This window comes from Malurus melanocephalus, unplaced genomic scaffold, assembly GCF_030028575.1.
Source record: "Malurus melanocephalus ecotype Western Australia unplaced genomic scaffold, MMel_1.1 scaffold_1, whole genome shotgun sequence".
Lineage (NCBI taxonomy): Eukaryota > Metazoa > Chordata > Aves > Passeriformes > Maluridae > Malurus > Malurus melanocephalus.
In genome coordinates, this window is record NW_026623233.1 from 3,713,845 (window position 1) to 3,731,743 (window position 17,899).

The following is a 17,899-nucleotide window of genomic DNA, read 5'->3' on the forward strand; positions in this document are numbered from 1 at the left end:
AAGATGCTGAGTAGTTCTTAATTTGTTGGTAGTACAAGCTACATTTATACTCATATGTTAAACATTGCCTGGGAATGTTCCCAAGAATGTGGTTGTTTGCACTAGTAAGTTGTCAAAATATTTCCTTGCACAAGTTTAACATGTGCCAGCTACCACTCTGCCAGACAGTTTTGGGAGTGTTTCCAAAGTTGAAGTGTTTCAGAAACTTTGGGCAGTGTTACAGGCAGACAGTCTGCCTTGGATGCTGTGAGTTTAATTCTGTGTGTGTGGACTGTTTGTGCCAGTTTGTCCTGGCGCTCAGCAGTGACCCTGGATGTGGTTAATTCCTGGTGTAGACACAGCTCTGCTGGTCTTTTCATTTTACATATGCTCCATGAATCAGATGACAGAACAGTCACATCTAGATGAGTTGCTTTCATAAACTAATTTACAGCTTCTTTCTCTGTTGCAGCTGTCTCTGGCCAACCTAATAAGACTTAATCAAGCTTTGTTCCCACCAGACCAGGAGAAAATGGAATCATTGTACCAAAATGGCTTTGATGATGCTGTACGCTTTTTATTGAAAGAAAACTGGTTTGAGTAGACAGCTCACAGAAAATTAGCAAAACATGATGGCTGTCAAAACACAGCTACAGGCAACCTACAGCATCTCAGGGATTGCTGCCCCAGTTCCTGTTCATGAAAATAAAAATCCCAATGGACTTGCATCTGCTTCTGCTGAGAARGTATCAGTTGCACTCCAGAGACCTRTATAAACATGTSAGAACAGGAGCTGTATGTGCCTGTTGGATGTCTTGTTTTGAGGAGGTTTCGCTTAAATTCATTTTTCTTCAGCTGGGGACGTGAGTGTGGGATTTGTAAAAAGCTTCTGTTGTCATCATTACAGAAATTTGGAAAAATCTTTTTCAGTGTTATTTGAGAGGAGAATTGATGTTATATCGTGCAAAATTACAGTCTGTATTATTCACTTGACATAATTCTGTGTATTAATTCTGTGTATTAATTGGATGTTCACAGTGTTAGTGATCTAAAATATAACTTGCACTGTTCTAAAGCACTTGAAAATTAAGAACTAGCCACAAAAATTAAAACATTTGCACTGTTATGTATTTTTTCACATTAAAAGTTCTTTTTTCAGTGAATTTTWAAAAAATTTTAAATACTACCTGAAATTTTTTAGCTGAAATGTGATATAAAAATAACTTGTAAAGAAGGATGTAAAAAGTTGTTACATTTATTATGTTTTCTCCCACTGCCAAAATTGAATAAATATATWTTCTTGAAACTTTTGTCAAGAGTTAATTTACAAGTTTCTTGGAATGCTATAACAGGTCTGATTATCTACTACCAGTCTACTGGGGAGTACATGATGAGAGTCAGCGAGTTATGAACTCAAATTTATATATTTTGTTRTTTTAACATTCACCTTGTATTGATTTCCTTAAGTTCGGGATTTCCAGTCTCAATGCCTAAATGCTAAAATCCACAACTGTTTATTTAAAAGCTAAGAGTGTTTGGTTTGTAAGTGTGGGGTTTAAGTTGATTTATTTATAAGTAAAAAAAAAAAAACCCTTAAATTACGGGTTGAATCAAGCATGTATGAAATTTTAGAATTCCTAAAAACAACTGAAAAACCTGTGGTTAAGGAAAAAAAAAACTATAGCTGTCTTCAGCATATTTATATTAATAGGTAGATTGCATCACATTAGGAATCATGTTCAGGGAATGAATTCTTTTACTGCTGTTTCTGATAATGAAAGAAATAAAATTAAAAAAAAAAACCCTATATAAAGCACCTTTTATTTTATAACAGCAACTGTTTCTAAATTCATGAGGCTCTGTATACAGTAATAGTKATGTACAGGATAGCATGCATGACTTACACATCTTAGGATAGCATTTTTGCATGTAAAACTGAAATAAGTTACMTTTTGTAATCTCTGCCTCACTCACTTGCATTCTCCTTTATACAGAGGATACTTCCAGCATAAATAGCAGTAGTMGCTAATGCTATTGAAACAATTCTCTCCTGATCATGGTAAAATGTTATGGTAAAAGTTTCTAATTCAGTGGTAATAACTGTCCTGGAATTCTGGTGAAATCTTGAAACATCAGAGAAACCGAGAAATCTAACACGATTAGAGTCTCTTGGACTTTGTTTTCTATTTACAGTAGTTGTAATCTTCGGGGAGTGCTTTTTGAGCCTTTTTGAATGAAGGAGGTTCAGGAGGTTTTTACCATTCCATGAGTTCTTAAGTTGATACGGATCTCTCCTAGCAAATYATCCTAATAGCTGGAATTTTCTGTTAGAATATCGTAAATCAGATGTGCTGAAAAAGGATACTTGTCACTTTATTTTCTCACAAAAAGCCTAAAAACCTAAAACTCCCTAAGTTACTAGGGAGTCCTCTCCAATAGGTCCTAAATAAGTGGAATTGAAAATCAGTTAGTGATCTCTTTGTCAAAATAAACCCCAATTAAATTAATGAATTTTTAATTTCAAGAATACTTCCTAAATAGATTCTGTTGCTTCTCTTCTTTTAGATTGTTTTAGGTGCACTCCTTGTGTGGCTGAAAGCAGAACCTGCACTCATCAGAATTTTGTCTTCTGAAGGACCTGCTACACAAATAGTCTGTCTAACTATTTTTTTAAATGTTATTAATATTTTTAAAAGGTGAAGGAGATGAAATTTGCAAAAATTCGTACCCACTTTGTACCATGTGTTCCAATGAAGACGATTACAAACAATACTTATAATTTAAATAGAAGGTTCTGTTTCTGCTGAATCCTTACTGGTTCTGCTGGCTGTGTTGTCTAGGAAACCATTGTTTTGATTTGTTTGTTTTTTAAATTCAGATTTTGTTAATTCTTTTGAAAATCGTTACTACAAACACAGTCAAATCTAGAAGATGAGAAAGGCTAAAGTAATATTTCCTCATGAGAATGAACATATTTTTTATTACAAAGCACATGTTAATATCTGTGCTGATATTTTTTTCAGTTTATGCTAAGGATATGCTAAGGTASCTTTTGCTRTTTATGTGTTCTGTACAGAAGTATKTTTAAAGAGGTGGGAYATACAAATCCGAAGAAATTATTTTATTCTTGTATTTCATAATTTTCCAAGTTTCAGAAATGCAGTAAGTTTTTATCTGAACATTGCAATGCCCTATCTAGAATATTCAGGAGTAATTCTATATATTCTAAGAGCTCTGCTTTCCTAAAAAGATCTGGACTCTGAACTCTGCTCTGACCTTCAACACTTGGTCATCTTTGTCTGTGTATAGAGACTGGAAATGAAGATCACTATAAATATACAACATTACTTTTATTTTTTAAGAGTGYAGTTCTTCATATGAGCATCGATACCCATCCTTTCTCCTATCTCAYGCCTCATCTGAGCATTAATTTCAGGCCTTTTTCCCATGTTCTTTCATGTTTATTATATTTTTTCTGGGCCAAAGAAATGGTTTCCATCCAGTTTTCTACACTCTAAATGCATTTATACAGAATGCATCTTGAAATCTGCAATTACTGTTAAAGTCTGGCTGAGGGTGTGTTAAATAATCCTTAATACCAGTTATTGGAAGTTACTGTTTCAATTACTATTTTCCTTTAGCTTACCTGCATGTTTCTTATCAGACTATGTATTTAAGTGATTCGAAGGTAAACTTGAGACCTACAAAAATTATCAGCAGTTCTGTCTCCAGCTCCCTGAGGCCTGAGGTTCCATTCTTCATATATTGGGTCATGAACTTGAGGTTCTTGTTTTAAGTCTTTAGTAACTGAAGATATAGACATGGTCTGGAGGGCCTGGGCAGAATAGAGAATTGGGCTGAAGAGCATCTCTCAGGTTCACCAAAGAAACAGGTAAGTTCTGCATCTGCTTTGTGCAGAAGATCCTAAGGGGGAACTGAAGGACCACAAAAAGAGCTGTGGTTGTATGTCCTGGACAAGGATCAGGAGGATGTTGTTAATTTGTTTAAATACCTGCAGATGACAGAGCCAGGCTCTGTTCARTGGTGCCCAGGGACAGGATCAGAGGTAATGGGCACAATGTGAAACACAAGAAGGTCCACCAGAATGTCAGGAAAGTCTTCCTTGGAGATAATTCAAAAGCATCTGGACAAGGTCCTGGCTAACCTTCTCTATTTTGAGTGTTGGTATACATGATCTGCAGAAGTGGCCTCTAATCAATGGTTCTGTGATTCTTTGACTTACTATAGTCAAATTATATTTCATATGAAAGTAATGTCCTTAACACTACAATGTGTGAAAGAAAAAAAAACAAAAACCAAAAACACAAAATCAGAAAAGGATATTTCACACATATAATATTAGGAATTATTTGTGTTCTAATCTCATTCTGAATTCAGTCCTGATGTTTCATTCTGTGATAGGGTTCCATAAAAATCCATGACATTACTGACTGGAATGTAAGAAATGACATCTTTTGTGTTCTTGGTGTTCAATGATAGAACATGTTATATCTTTTTTCATTTCCCCAGAACTTTCTGAATTTTTAACCTTTCATAGTGGAAGTTTATGTCCAACTTCTTTAGAAGCAACTTTCAGCTGTTTCTCAGAAGCATGTGAAAAATTGCAGAAATYGCACTGACCTTCATTTGAGGGGCCATTGGTCTGAACTGGAGGCAGAGTTGTCAAGTGGAAGGAAGARAGCCCAATTTAAGTATATGAGTTGTCTGAATTTGGTGCTTTTTAAATGCACCTTCTATTTGTGGCTGCTAGATTATGAACTCTTGTCATATTTTACCAAAATGTCAGAGCTGAAAGGCTTTGCTGAAGGCAGTGACCTCTTTGTGCTTCGTGTACTTGGAGGTGACTTTGGTTCAGTGGCTGCTGCCTTCAGTTCTTTTCTTCAAAGAGCTGCATCAGTGGCTCAGATGGACTTCACACCTCACATCTAAAATAATGGAATGTTTACATACCTGTCCTTAAAGCTGTGTGTTAAATATATAAACATTCCATGTATTTAGCCCCTTAATATTTAATCCAATTTATAATTTTACCTTTAAAATTAAGAGTTAGATGTGTATTATATGCAAAATAAGGATTTTATTTTTGAAAGTCTCAAAATAGGAAATCTGAAGTGCTTCTGAAGAGATAGTTTTGCTGGAAGAGAAATGAACTACATATTTACATCCACAATTAAAGTTTGATTTATTGACTCTGGAAACCTAAATATGTATGACTGCAGATGATCAGTTCCCAATTTAGGCAGAGAAGGAAGGAAGACCATTATTTAATTCTCAATGTCCAAATAATAAGAATAATAATTTTTAAAAAGATAGTTCATGACTGATCTTCCCTATCCCAATGCTCAAACACAGTCAATATATTTCTCTGTAAGTCACATTTCACTTTGTCTAAGTGCAGTAGCCAGCACTTTCACCAAAAGGAAACAAACGCTTAGATAAATTTATTTAAATTATTTGACATCCTTACTGAAGCAGAAAGGAAGGATTTCAGAAGAGAAGGCTACTGATGAGGTCAAAGTTGAATCCAGTGGGCAATGTATGTCTGGTTCTGACTGCACAAATAAACATAAGGCTATAGCCTCTCATGTTATTCTTCGAACTTTGCTTTCACATATTTACAATTGTAAGCAACTTTGAAACACTGTATTCAGCTTGCAGTATTTGCTGGTGAAAAATAYTCATTTTCTTCAAGTCACACATACATACCTATGCCAAGGTTGCATTTCCTCAAGTACTATGCAAATTATCATCTTTCTATGAAGCTTAGTTGTATTCTTATTTACTTAGATTCCACAACTATTCTAAGCACTTTAAGACAAATTTAAAATACACATTTTTAATCCAAATAATTTTCATTATAGTCCAAGATATGGCACATAAACCATAAATTTAAGTCCTATAGCAGTAAAGTAGCCGATCTACTGGTCAAGATTATTTTGGTAATTATTATTTCTTAAAAAAMCATAGAAGTTATGACTTGTAAAAGAACGTTCCATATTTTCATTATGTTGGAATGAAAATGTGCATTACAAGATGGCATAGCTGGCTAAATAGCTAAGAGTAGAAGGAGTTGCAGGGATTTGTMAATGTGGGAGATGTGAAAAGAGTTAAAGATAATGTCACACAGTGCCCTGGGAGCATGTGAGGAATTCCTCTCTGACAATATGTCATTGTAGTGGGTAGACAGATATTGTTTTACAGAACTGCATTTTTAAAGCAAAGAAGCTGCCCTAAACTGGATAAGAACAAAATTATAACTGTGTGCTTGTGTTTGAAGTAGGAAAATCCCCAGTATATATGGTCAGATATGCTTGCGCTGACAAGAGGTTTGAATGCCTTTAGTTTTCTCAGTATTCTAATGATAGTTACATACATTAATGCTCATTGTCGGTGTGTGGAATGAGAAGTTCTTTAACTTGAAATAAATACATGGAAAAAACATTCCTGGTTAATAGAGAGATTTGTTTGTATATTTCTTTTCTACCTTGGTAGAAATAGTACCACACATGCTCATATCTTGATTACAACTGCATACACCTTTTTCACATCCTTTTCATTCCAGTGTCATTCTTATTGATGCCATATATTCATATTCTTTATTAAATCCATTATTAACTGGTCTTGGCTGGTCATAAATCCATTCACTTTTCATGGTAGGACTGCTCTCTGTATTTCTGAACTTGTTCTTGGCACTGGTGAATCTGTTTTCAATAGGCACAACAGCATATTTTGTTAGGCAGTAAAATTGTTTCCATCAGATACCTCATCTGTTCAGAGAAYAGAAGGCTCACTTTACTGGGATATCAGTCCAGTGTTTATTCTTAKTTGGTTTAAAAGTTGTTATGCATATCACAGTCGAAATGTGAAAATACTAATTTTAACTACACCTTCATGAATTGTCAGAGAATATYACTCTTATTTWTAGTAGTAAAAATGTTAGTAATATRTAAGCTAAGYTATTGAKATCTATGTWGTTATTGTTTTATAGCTTATTTGGTTCTAAGTTAATARACAAGCAGAATATAGCCAAAATGTGGGACATTATGATACAGTAGAATAATTATGGGACATTATATAGAACAAACATCTTACAGTGTTAGATTAATTAATTTCAGTTAATTAGCACCTTATAAGATTAATTCAAAGCCTTTACAGGTAGCAGAGTAACAGCAATTCATATTGTACTCCAGAAATGGGCTGAAAATGTGTCTGCCTGTGTGCCAGTGGTTTCCTGTAATGCTTCTCCAGTTCCCAGTATCATCCTTCAAGATGTTTGTGTGCTGTTACTTTTGAAAAAGATAGGGCATGGGAGTTGTGGGAGGGACATTTTCATCCATTCTTGATTCTTCAGTRGTATAAAGAGTGTTTTGGAGATGGATGTCTTCTTTGGGGGCGGATCCCCAACAGAGCGCTTGTAATGACACGGTTGTCAGGTGCAGGTGTCACTGGGATTGTGCCTTGCTGTGTCCTAGTCCAGACTTGGAGAYCCTGAGAGAGTCTGGCAGGAGTAAGAAGCAAGGGAACAGCTGAGTGGATTTTAGATTCAGAAGAGGCAGCTCAGATTTCTTTTTGAGATCTGTGCAGAGGCTGCTTTTAACCAACCTTTACACACTGGATTTAGGCAGTGGGCTGTAAGGGCCAAAGGACCTTGGAGCCATCCAGTCCCACTTTCATTAGTTTACACTCTGACACAATGTACATTTTCATGACAGGAAACATTTTTCATTTAGTAAAGAAATAACCTTTACAGGTTCCTAAATTTATAAATTTCAGTGTTGTTCTATGTGGTAGATTGAGCCTGGCCACCAAGCAACCATCTGTAGAACTGCTAGCTTGCTCCATTCTCCAGCCCCAGACTGGGACTGGGGAGAGAAAAAGAACAAAACAACAACAAAAAAAACCTCATGTGTCACTATAAAAAAAAAAAAAAAAAAAAAAAAAAAAAAAAAAAAGAAAAAAAGAAAGCCAGAAAACAACAAGCAAAGCAACAAAAACGCCCCACAAGTGGTGCAGAGGAAATCAGTCAGCACCTCCATCCAGCAAAGCAATGCCCAGCCAGTCTCTGAGCAATGGGTAACTGGAAAACAACTCCCCTTCCCCAGTTTTTATTGCTGAGCATCTCTTGCCCACCCCCAGCCTCCTCTCTGGAGCACAAAACGAGGAACAGAGAAAGCCTTGATGCCTTTCAAGTGCTGTTCAGCCAAATCACTGCTTTGATACCAGTGCTGTTTTAACACAAATCCAGAGCACAGCACCATATGGACTGCTACAAAGAAAGTAAACTCCATCTCAGTTTACTGCTGAYGCTGTGCTTGCTAATTGTGCTCACAGTGATTAATTTTAGGAGAGATTTGGTTGGCTCACCTTGTGTATTCAGATGCAATACATCCCCTGTCAGGCTGTGCTGCTGTTGTATTTTAGCAAGGTGTGAGTCTTTATCACATCTCTGGCGTGAGTTCCTTGTGCCACTCAGTTCTCATATCTTGTCRGCTACTGCCTGAACTYTGAATATTTCTCATTTTGTTGTGACTTTTAAGCAACAGTACTTAAAAACTGGTAGTTAAAAACAAACAAAAACACAAACCTTGACCTAGAATGGCAATCAGATACCATAAATAACTTAGTAATTCTTGTAACTTGTGTCATTGGTACTGAGCCTTAAGCGATAATGAAGTTCTTGGCTGTCTGGCAGCATCAGCAGAGAGGGAATGGTTGCCATGAGGCCAGTTTCAGTAACAATGAAGTAGCAGTACCTTTGAGCAGCACAAGCTGAGAAAGAGCAGAGGAAATCTTGCCTTTTAGTCAGAATTTGGCTCTCTAAAAGATCCATCTCTTTAGACTTAGAAGAGCTACTGGTTTAAATCCCTGTTGATTCYCCCAGAGCTGTTTTCTTCCCCATAGCCTGTGTAAGTTTGGTACTTATTCCCTCTTGATCCAATTTAGCACATGGTTTTTAACTTTTAAGAGACTCTAAAAGAGGAACTTTGAGGACAGATATTAGTGAAGCAGAAGGAGCTTTGGAGGTCTCATATAAGTTATAATTTGGAATTACACTGCCAGACACAAACCTTGTAAACGTAAGTAGAGCATGTTGTACTGTTGAGGGTTAGGCAGGAATGTAGTGCCATCCACATTTTCACATCRCCACATTGTGATGTTMATTTGCCTGGAGTTATGGCATAGCTCAGCTGGCTTCAGCAGGGGTTTATTTCCTTCCAAATGGTTTAATTTACATGAAGGATATTACCAAGCAGGAYCAAAGTAGAGCTATTCATTAACTGGCTTTTTAGGATTTGGTTCCATAAAARGTACTCCATTAAAATGCTTAAAAAGCTTTTCCTGAAGTGGGAAACAGAACCACAACCAAAAAGTTGAAGGATCTTTAAAATAACATGTGAAGTAAATGAACTCACCCTAGGTTTAGGGTGACATTTTACAAATGTTTTCTTGCAAAAGTCTTTCCAAGTATTCCAGCCTGCCAGGGTGCTACACTTGTGGCCAGGTAAATGTCCAGCAGTGGCCCAAACCAGCTAGTGGGTGGAGGTGAGCAAAAAGAAAGCTGACATGACTGATTGTTTGGCCAGAACATGAGCAAGACAAAAGATGAGCCGTGATGTGTGTCCAGGGGAGCTCATGGAATTAGGAGCTGGAGCCCAAAAGCATGAAAAAAGCAGGATGTGTTTCAAACTACTAATCACTCTAGGCATTGGTTTTCTCTTTTGTTTCCAGGTAAAAGATCAGCCAGCAATGTAGAAAGTAGCTTCCCTGTTTTCAGCAACTCAGAAAAAAAAATCCCTTGTAATTTGTCTGTATGTCATGGCTTCCCTTTTTTTGTTTTCATGGCCGTGCCCTCAAAACATTCACTGACCATACCTCTAACTCTTTAGTTAACAGAAAATAGAGGGACTTTGTGCTTTCTCATAGATTCAGACTAATTTTCTTGTTGTTTCTTTCCATCAGAGGACGCTACCTCTCTTCAGGTTTGCATTATTTTTTTCTGAAGTTATTACTTACACCAAAATCTATGATAACTGTGGTGGCAAAGATGGTGTATCCAAGAAGAAGGAAACAACCCCACCAGTCTTATCTGATGCCATAAAGTCTTTACATTTCAATTCTGGAAACAAAGGGAAGGAAAATTAAGTATTTGAAATAGAAAAAAAAAAGTTCCTTTTCTGATTAGATTTCATTTAAAGAATTAATGAGGATTGACCAAAAAGCACAGTTGTCTGTTTTTATCACATTTTCTTTTACTGTTTCTTCAGGATTAAAGGTTAAAKTTCTCAAGAGAGATCTTGTCTTCTTTATACTCTAAACATGAGATTTTTGAACCTGTTGTAAATTATTTATGCAATGGAAAGTAAACARGATTCTCTGTTTAGTAGAAGTGGGRTATCTGAAAAAAYCKTATRTAGGAAAAGCAACATTAATTATAKTTATCTTRCCAARTSTCAGACAAGCTTTTCTTCCTTATTTTTTCTTTAAGCTAGAACAAACCTGCATATGGTGTAATTTTCAATAGAATTTACTTGATTGCTATATTTTTTTAGGGCCCGTGAAGAATTGTTGGACAATTGTTGAATACAATGTGAAATCTGGAATGAAAGAGCTGCTCTGTGATATTTCAGCACATACTAACCTGATTTTTCTGGAAAGAAAATTTGGCTTATATGAAATAGTGTATCTCAGTCACTGAGGCCATATGCTCAGCAGAATTCTGGAAACTGAATCCATATTAGAGGATGGGAAAAAGTTATAGATTATTATTGAAAAAGATTTTACTTTCCATCAAGTGGAARGAAAACACTGCTTGCACATATCCTTATTTCCATGCACAGTCTAAAAACACTCACACTACTGTGTGAATTTACTGTACATCTTTTGACTAACTGGAACAGAAAGAACAAACTGCATTTTTCAAGAGACCCTTTGCTTATAAAGACTGAAGAAAATAATAAAAAAGAATATCAGGGGCTTGGTTTGGGTGTTTTTAMGTTTGGCATAAAAACTGAGCAAATGTTTGTGGAGGACAGTAAGAAARAGTATTAAAATAAATACATAATTTTATCAGATGTTATCTATTTTGATATATAAATAGTTAGTATTTTATAAAAATATAGGCAGTATTGTACTCCACAGTGAACTGAACTGGGTTAGATCCACAGAAACTCACTGTCCCTGAGAACTCTGCCTTTGCATTCAGCCASRGTCCAAACCTTGACATTTTTGGTGCATTGGCCTGGAAAGAGGTTCAAACCCTGACACATTATAAATGTTCTTGTATTTATAAAATTACTTTCAAATGAAACAGGTTTGTCTGTTAAGTGTTGCAGGTGTATTTTTGTATGGAGAATAAGAAAYTGGAAAGTCATTACTAAGAGCAGAGGAAGCTTTCTTTATAATATATAACAACAAAATAATGAGAATTTTTAAATATCTGGGTACTCCTGGTTTTACATAGTCATTCTCTTTTAGACTTTTGTCATTTCATAGTATCATAGAATGGCTGGGGTTGGAAGGGACCCTAAATTTTACCAAGTTCCAACCTCCTGCCACAGGCAGGGATGCCTTCTACTAGACCAGGGTGCTCAAAGCTCCACCCAGCCTGGCCTTGAACGCTTCCAGGGATGGGGTATCCACAACATTTCTGGGCAACCTGTGCCAGTGCCTCACTGCCATCACAGTAAAATATTTCTTCTTAATATCCAGTGTAAAYCTTTCCTCTCTCAGTTTAAAACCATCACCCTTTGTCTTATCACTACACCCCCTTTAAAAGGCTTGTAATTTGAACATATATACTAAGATGAATTTTCAGAAATTACTGGTCTTTATTTAAAGAGATTCCTGAAAGCTAACATGAAACACCTTTTAAAGTGGTAATAATCCAGAAGGGTTTCTAGGCCTCACTTTTAATTTGGGAAAAAAAAAAAAATCTTAAAACATCACATGTAAAAAATCTTAAAAAAAAAAAAAATCTTAAAACATAGCACATCTATAGCAATACTTTACTACCATAGAAAACCAGTCTCAGCACAGTACAGTGAAGGAAAATTTTAACCAGCCATAAAAATAAATAGTCCCAAATAACATTTTTTCTTTTAAGTTTGTTGGTGTAAGTGACTACATACACTCTTAAAAGTACTCCAAAATACAGTTTTATAAAAACCGTGAAATAATATATTGTCCAGTTCAACTAATTATAAAGATACCAACATAGATATGAACCTGTTTTGTACCTTTTCATTCAGATATAATTTTAATTTTGTGTCAGATGCACTTTTAATTTCTCTCTACTCTTTTAAGTATTTTTMTATTTTTCCTTTCCTAATTTTTGCTTTCCTCCATAAAACAACAGCTTGAAGAGTTTAATGAGTAAAACTGAGCAAATGACAACTTCATCCYCGATTATTAAATTAGCATTCCCTTCCTCAATCAGTTAGGGTTTGTGAATTCTGTGCRTAAATAAAGTCMAAAATTACCCACTTAYCAGCAAAGTGAGTGAATTAATGCAYCARGTTGCATTGYTTTCTTCAGWTTGCTGATGCACAGCATTGAAACCTCAGCTGAGACTACTGATAACACAGCTTTCAACGAGTAGCTGAAAAGTAAATTCAAACTCTCCTAAAACATGTTTTTAACTTTGTTTCTGAGGGGAGGTCCTTGTGGTTTCACGGTRACTATTTCCCTTTGTACCTTCAAACATTCTGGACATTGCAACGTATTAGCTTCTAATATAGTCTCACATTTAACTCCACTGGGATTATTTTTCTGGCATTCTGGGAATTTTTCTTCAGATGATTGGGAGTAGGCTTGGTTTTCTATGGCAGATTTTCTTGAAGAAACCCACCAAAAAAAAAAAAAAAAAAAAAAAAAAAAAAGCTAAAACTCCCTAAGATTGAGAGTAGTGCATATGATGTCTACAAAGTTTGCAATAGACACCTAATTCTGATGTGTTTGCTCAAAGCTCCTTTTGCACCTTAAACACCATATGGATGGATGAAGATGACTTTGCTTTACCTAGTATTGATCCATTTAGRTAAATTAAATATACTGCAGGAATGATACAAAGGAAATATTATTTCTCTTTGCTGGAATGATATGGAATGTTTAATTATCATCCTGCAGCCCAGGACATGTTGTTGCCTAAAACTATAGGATGGCAAGGAGGGCAATATATTTAACGTCCTGCTATATATCTTCTGAATTTACAGAAGCCCACTAGATTAGTCAATGTCCTTGTAGCAACTTGTATAGACTATTACATTTCATCCAACAAAATTACTCCTTCTCTTAGTTAAAACTTGTCACCCAGCCTCACTGCCTACAGGTKTAAATGTCTGGGTTTGACTGAGAGATAACTTCCACAAAAATATCCAGTTTTGATGTGAAGGCTTTGAGAGCTAGAGAATCAATAARCTGAACGGTCAGCTGCTGCAATGACTGATCACTGTCACTGTAAATGTGTGTTAATTTGTTTCCTGAGCTGTCTTCAGCTTCTCATCACTGAAATGGCTTTGTATTTCCTCTATAGCCCTTTAGTACCCCCCTTTCTAAGGTGATATTTATACATTATATAGGATAATATTCTGCTATCATTAAAAAAATAATTCCAAAATTCCTTATAACTGTTGTGATTTTAAGCTGGACTCCTTTAAAATCCCTTTTTTCAAGGTTAAAAATCTGTTTCCTATTCTTTTTTCCCCTTCATCTTGTTTATAGATACAAGAATATTCCTCCACAGAGTCCTACTGGGAATTCAYTGTCAATTGATTTTCTGTTTGAAATGTATCTTCTCAGAGTCACTTTCTTATGTGTTACAGAAATAACACCTGTTCCTTAAATAACATTAAGGCTACARTCAAACCCTCCAGCTTTTCAGTAGATGCTATTTAAGGATGTCTCCTCAGTGGTAATTTTCTGGGGTGTTTTGTTAAACTCCAATAATAACTTGCACTTATGTCTTGAGGAAATCCATTCTATTAATKTACATTCATTCAAAGGTACATGCCAGGGAAAAAGAATAATTGTGTTACCTCATTTTGTTATCAGCAGATGAACACATGTATTTTATTATTTTTTCCCAGCATTTGAATATTAGAATATCTAATTGGGTATGTTTCTTATTGATCATATGTGAAACTAACCAGGTTAAATAGAGAAAAAAAAAAGTGCAAACCAGCAAATTCCCTGTTATTAGATAGTAACTCCTGAGACAGCACTCTACTTTTATCTATAACATTTTGAAAAACAGTGATGAAAATATTTTAAGATACTGACTTAAATAGGAAAGAAGAGAAAACTGATCAAAGGCAAGCATAAATAAATTAATGAAGCTAGTCTGGGACTCACATGTGTATTTAAGAAGCTATTCAGTACCAGAACAAATAGAGTGGKTTTTTTTTGTTTGTTTGTTTTTCCTGAAAATTAATTTAATTAATGGTACAGCAATTAAGTTATTTTCTATTGTAACTCAGAGTGTATATTTGGATCTTGAATCAATGAATTTGATTCTAAAAAAGTTTAATATGCTCTTAATAATATGCAATTGCAATAATGCTGAACTATATTACTGAGTAGGATTTCARGCTATAAATAAACCTTTGTTTATTGGCTGAATATTCAGAAAACAGGCTTGCCTACATTTATGACTAACTAAACCATTAAAAATTTCTATTTTAATTTCTTGTAGTTTATGTGTTACTGGYATACAAGGCAAAAGGTAGTTATTATCTTTCTAAAATACTAGAGAAAATTACTAATGAGCTGAAATCCTTCCATAGCCTCGAGGTTCAGCTAACCAAGATTTATGTTCATACTTACAGACAAGCTTGTGCCAAAGTCTTTTTCTATTCATTAAAGATGTTTGAGAAGAAGCTGTGTCCCATAGGAGTGATAAACATGTGGCATAAGCACTTTTATGAAGAGAAATCAGATTACTTTTGTACTTAGCTATGTGAGTGAAACTTGTAGCTGAGAAAACACAATGAAAGATTTGAAATAATGAAGCATTTAAATAGGATTAAATATAAAAATGCTCTTTTATGGCATAGAATAGGAACTACTAAAATGCCCTTGAATAAAAAATGCTTTTACTCTCTAGCCCAGGAGAGATATTAATCTTTAAATATTTTATATTTTCCCTGTGCATTAAATGTCTGACAGAAAAGATTTTAAGGCTTGAGAACTTCCAAAAAGTTAGGAAATGGGATATGACCTTATAAATCTTAAAAAGAAGTGCATAACTTTGAGATATCTGAGGATCAGGGGATCAGTGAGTAGATCTATTTCAGGAACATCTCATGATGATTAAAATAAGAATTGGGTCTATGATGATATTAAAAAGATACCAATATTAAAATACAATCACATTTAGATTTTCTGTCATGCCAGTCCTCTGTGGTTTCTTAGTACCACCTTCAACTGTAATTCCAGGGAATTTAGAAACTTGAGTCTGATTATCTAAAAAGTATTTTTTAATTTTCTGCTGAAATAAGGATTAGATATAGGATTATAAAAAACATCARTACATACTAAAAAGGCCCTAATTCCACCTGATTATTGTTCTTCCACAGGACTGGAGGAAAAYATGAGGTATGCAATGAATAGACTGTAACTCCTCTATTATCAGAATTATTTTACCCTATGCTAAGACTTAAGTGAGAGTTGAGAATGTAATTGAGTGGCTGCCTCACTGCTCTGGGGTTGTAACCTGGTGGAGTGACAAGGTTAAGTAGTGGCTCAATGAAAAATAAATATATATTTTGTTTTGCAAATGCAAAGAGATGAGAAAATAAATGTTGTGCTAATTTCCAGCTGAAGCAGTGAAAAAGGATAACAAGACATGGGGGATGACTCAGTCTCAGACAATAATATCCTTTACCAATCCTCATTTGSAGGTATTTGTCTGTGAGAAGCAATCAAGCATTTTATGAAGTCTTTAAAAGTGGAGGTGAATGTGGCTGTATGAAATAAAACAGTGCCTTATAATTTGGCAACTACCCCAAAACAGCTACTTCACAGTATAGAACAACTTAAAATAGGCATCTCCTTGGCATATGTTAAACAAGTATCATAATTTCCATTCACTTTACTGCTTAGGTTTATTCATCACAGAGCCCAAAAGAGCAGGCAAACACAAGAAAATCTTCCTGTATGTCAAAAACAGCAGCTCTGGAACCTCTGCTCTAGTGAGGCTGGAGACCTTTGAGAAAGATGAAGAAAGCATGACACATTTTGGATCCAGCACTGGCTGATGAGGGAGGATGTGATTTGTTGCTGCTGAGTGAGCACGGCCTCAGGGTTTCTCTGTGTTTTCTAATCAGYTGTACAAGGTGAGAGCTGTATGRAGCTCTGARCAYCCTGSTCTGGTGAAAKGTGTCCTGTCTGTGGCAGGGGGGTTGGAACTAAATGATCTCTAAGGTCCCTTCCARCCCAGGCCATTCTRTGATAAGCAGATAYGAAGAGAGATGCCAACASTGCAAGTCAGTAGTGGATCTGCAGCTTGGAAATTAAAGTTGTTCCTGAAGGCAGCTGATTTCAGCCCCCAGGATAGTCATGTGTTTCTTCTGAATTAAAAACTAGCTACAATTTATAGAAATCATCAGAGGAAAATAGCTTGACTGAATTCTAACAATAAATGTCACGCAAGTAAGAAAACTGACTGTTAATGAACAGTACTGGGTGGAAACTTAGCCTCTGGTTTAATCAGAATAGCTGGAGATGAGGAATGTGATACTTTCCACACAGAGGCATGAAGAACCTGTCACCAGTTCATTTCTCTCTGTGCRCACATCTGCACTTCCACATTCTGGAGGCTGCTTCCATATTCTCTGAGTGGGCATGGAATAAACTGAGATTAAAACACCTTTCTGCAAGCGTAAGGGGTATTTGAGCAGCCAGCTCAGTCACTGGACGTGTAGTCAGTGTTTGCAGAGGAGTTTGTGAGACACTTTGTGACCAGCTCATAGGAGACTGCAGTATACTGAGATTACTTTGTCTTCCTGGGGTTCTTGAATCCAGCACAGACAAATCCAAAACGATCATTAAATCTTTAAAAAACCACTCAAGCAAGCTAGTGACACTAAATTTTTGCAGGCTGCATGAATCAAAATATTTCTACCAAAATTGACATAGTGGTTCAACATTCTGATCTTGGAGATAAGTAAAGTGATAATTCCATAGTTTCACTAATCTTATGATCCTCTAAGATTGCATGCACTGACCCAATCCTTCAAAAGTRTTCAGAGGATTCTTAATGTGCATGGTCAGCTCCAAACTGTCTAAAAAAATCTGTAATGAACATGTATTTTCCTGGTGTTTTACAGCACTTGCTGAAGAAATGAAAGTTACAGACTTTCCTTGGCTTACTGGGGTGATACTCTGCATTTCACAAAGCAGTACAAATCAAGCTATTAYGGAGTCAAAACACCCTTCCTTTGTTGTTTTTTATCCATCTTTGTTCCCTTGGGTCTCATCTGCATTTAAAGTGGAGATYCCCCTGATATGGAAGTATAATCTACCCCGTTAAATTGCAGAATATTTACTGCAGTGCTTTTCCCTGTCTGCTGATGCACCATAGAAGGCAATCAGTTTATCATATAGCCAGAAACCAAACTGATTTGGTTTTTATAGATCAATATCAAACCTTTAAAATCCATGCAGGGATCTCAAGGCAGCTAGTGCAWAGCCCAGAATTGTCATGTTATGTATTCCCGCTGAGAAATCAATTCAGTAAAGAAGCCATCGACTTTTATATTGGCTTTAGTTTCCAAGCTTGCTTGAGATGTAACTACATTTAGAGTGGCTTGTGATAAGATAATTTGAAAATTCTAAAGACAAGAGTCCTAGAAAACCAATGAGAATACCTCTTGAGATAAGAGTTATCATATTCAGGTGGTAG

The 17,899-nt window shown here is 35.6% G+C and overlaps 1 protein-coding gene across 5 annotated transcripts in view; it reads left to right on the top strand.

The window, feature by feature from the left end:
* PNPLA4 (patatin like phospholipase domain containing 4) overlaps window positions 1-1,768 on the top strand; it is a 19,164-nt gene extending 17,396 nt beyond the window's left edge. For all 5 annotated transcript variants that reach the window (XM_057389852.1, XM_057389841.1, XM_057389863.1 and 2 more), the window contains one exon: window positions 452-1,768. In XM_057389852.1, the coding sequence (XP_057245835.1) occupies window positions 452-583 (132 nt within the window). In that variant the 3' untranslated portion in view covers window positions 584-1,768. The remainder of the gene's footprint in view (window positions 1-451) is intronic.
* Window positions 1,769-17,899: the final 16,131 nt, after the last annotated feature.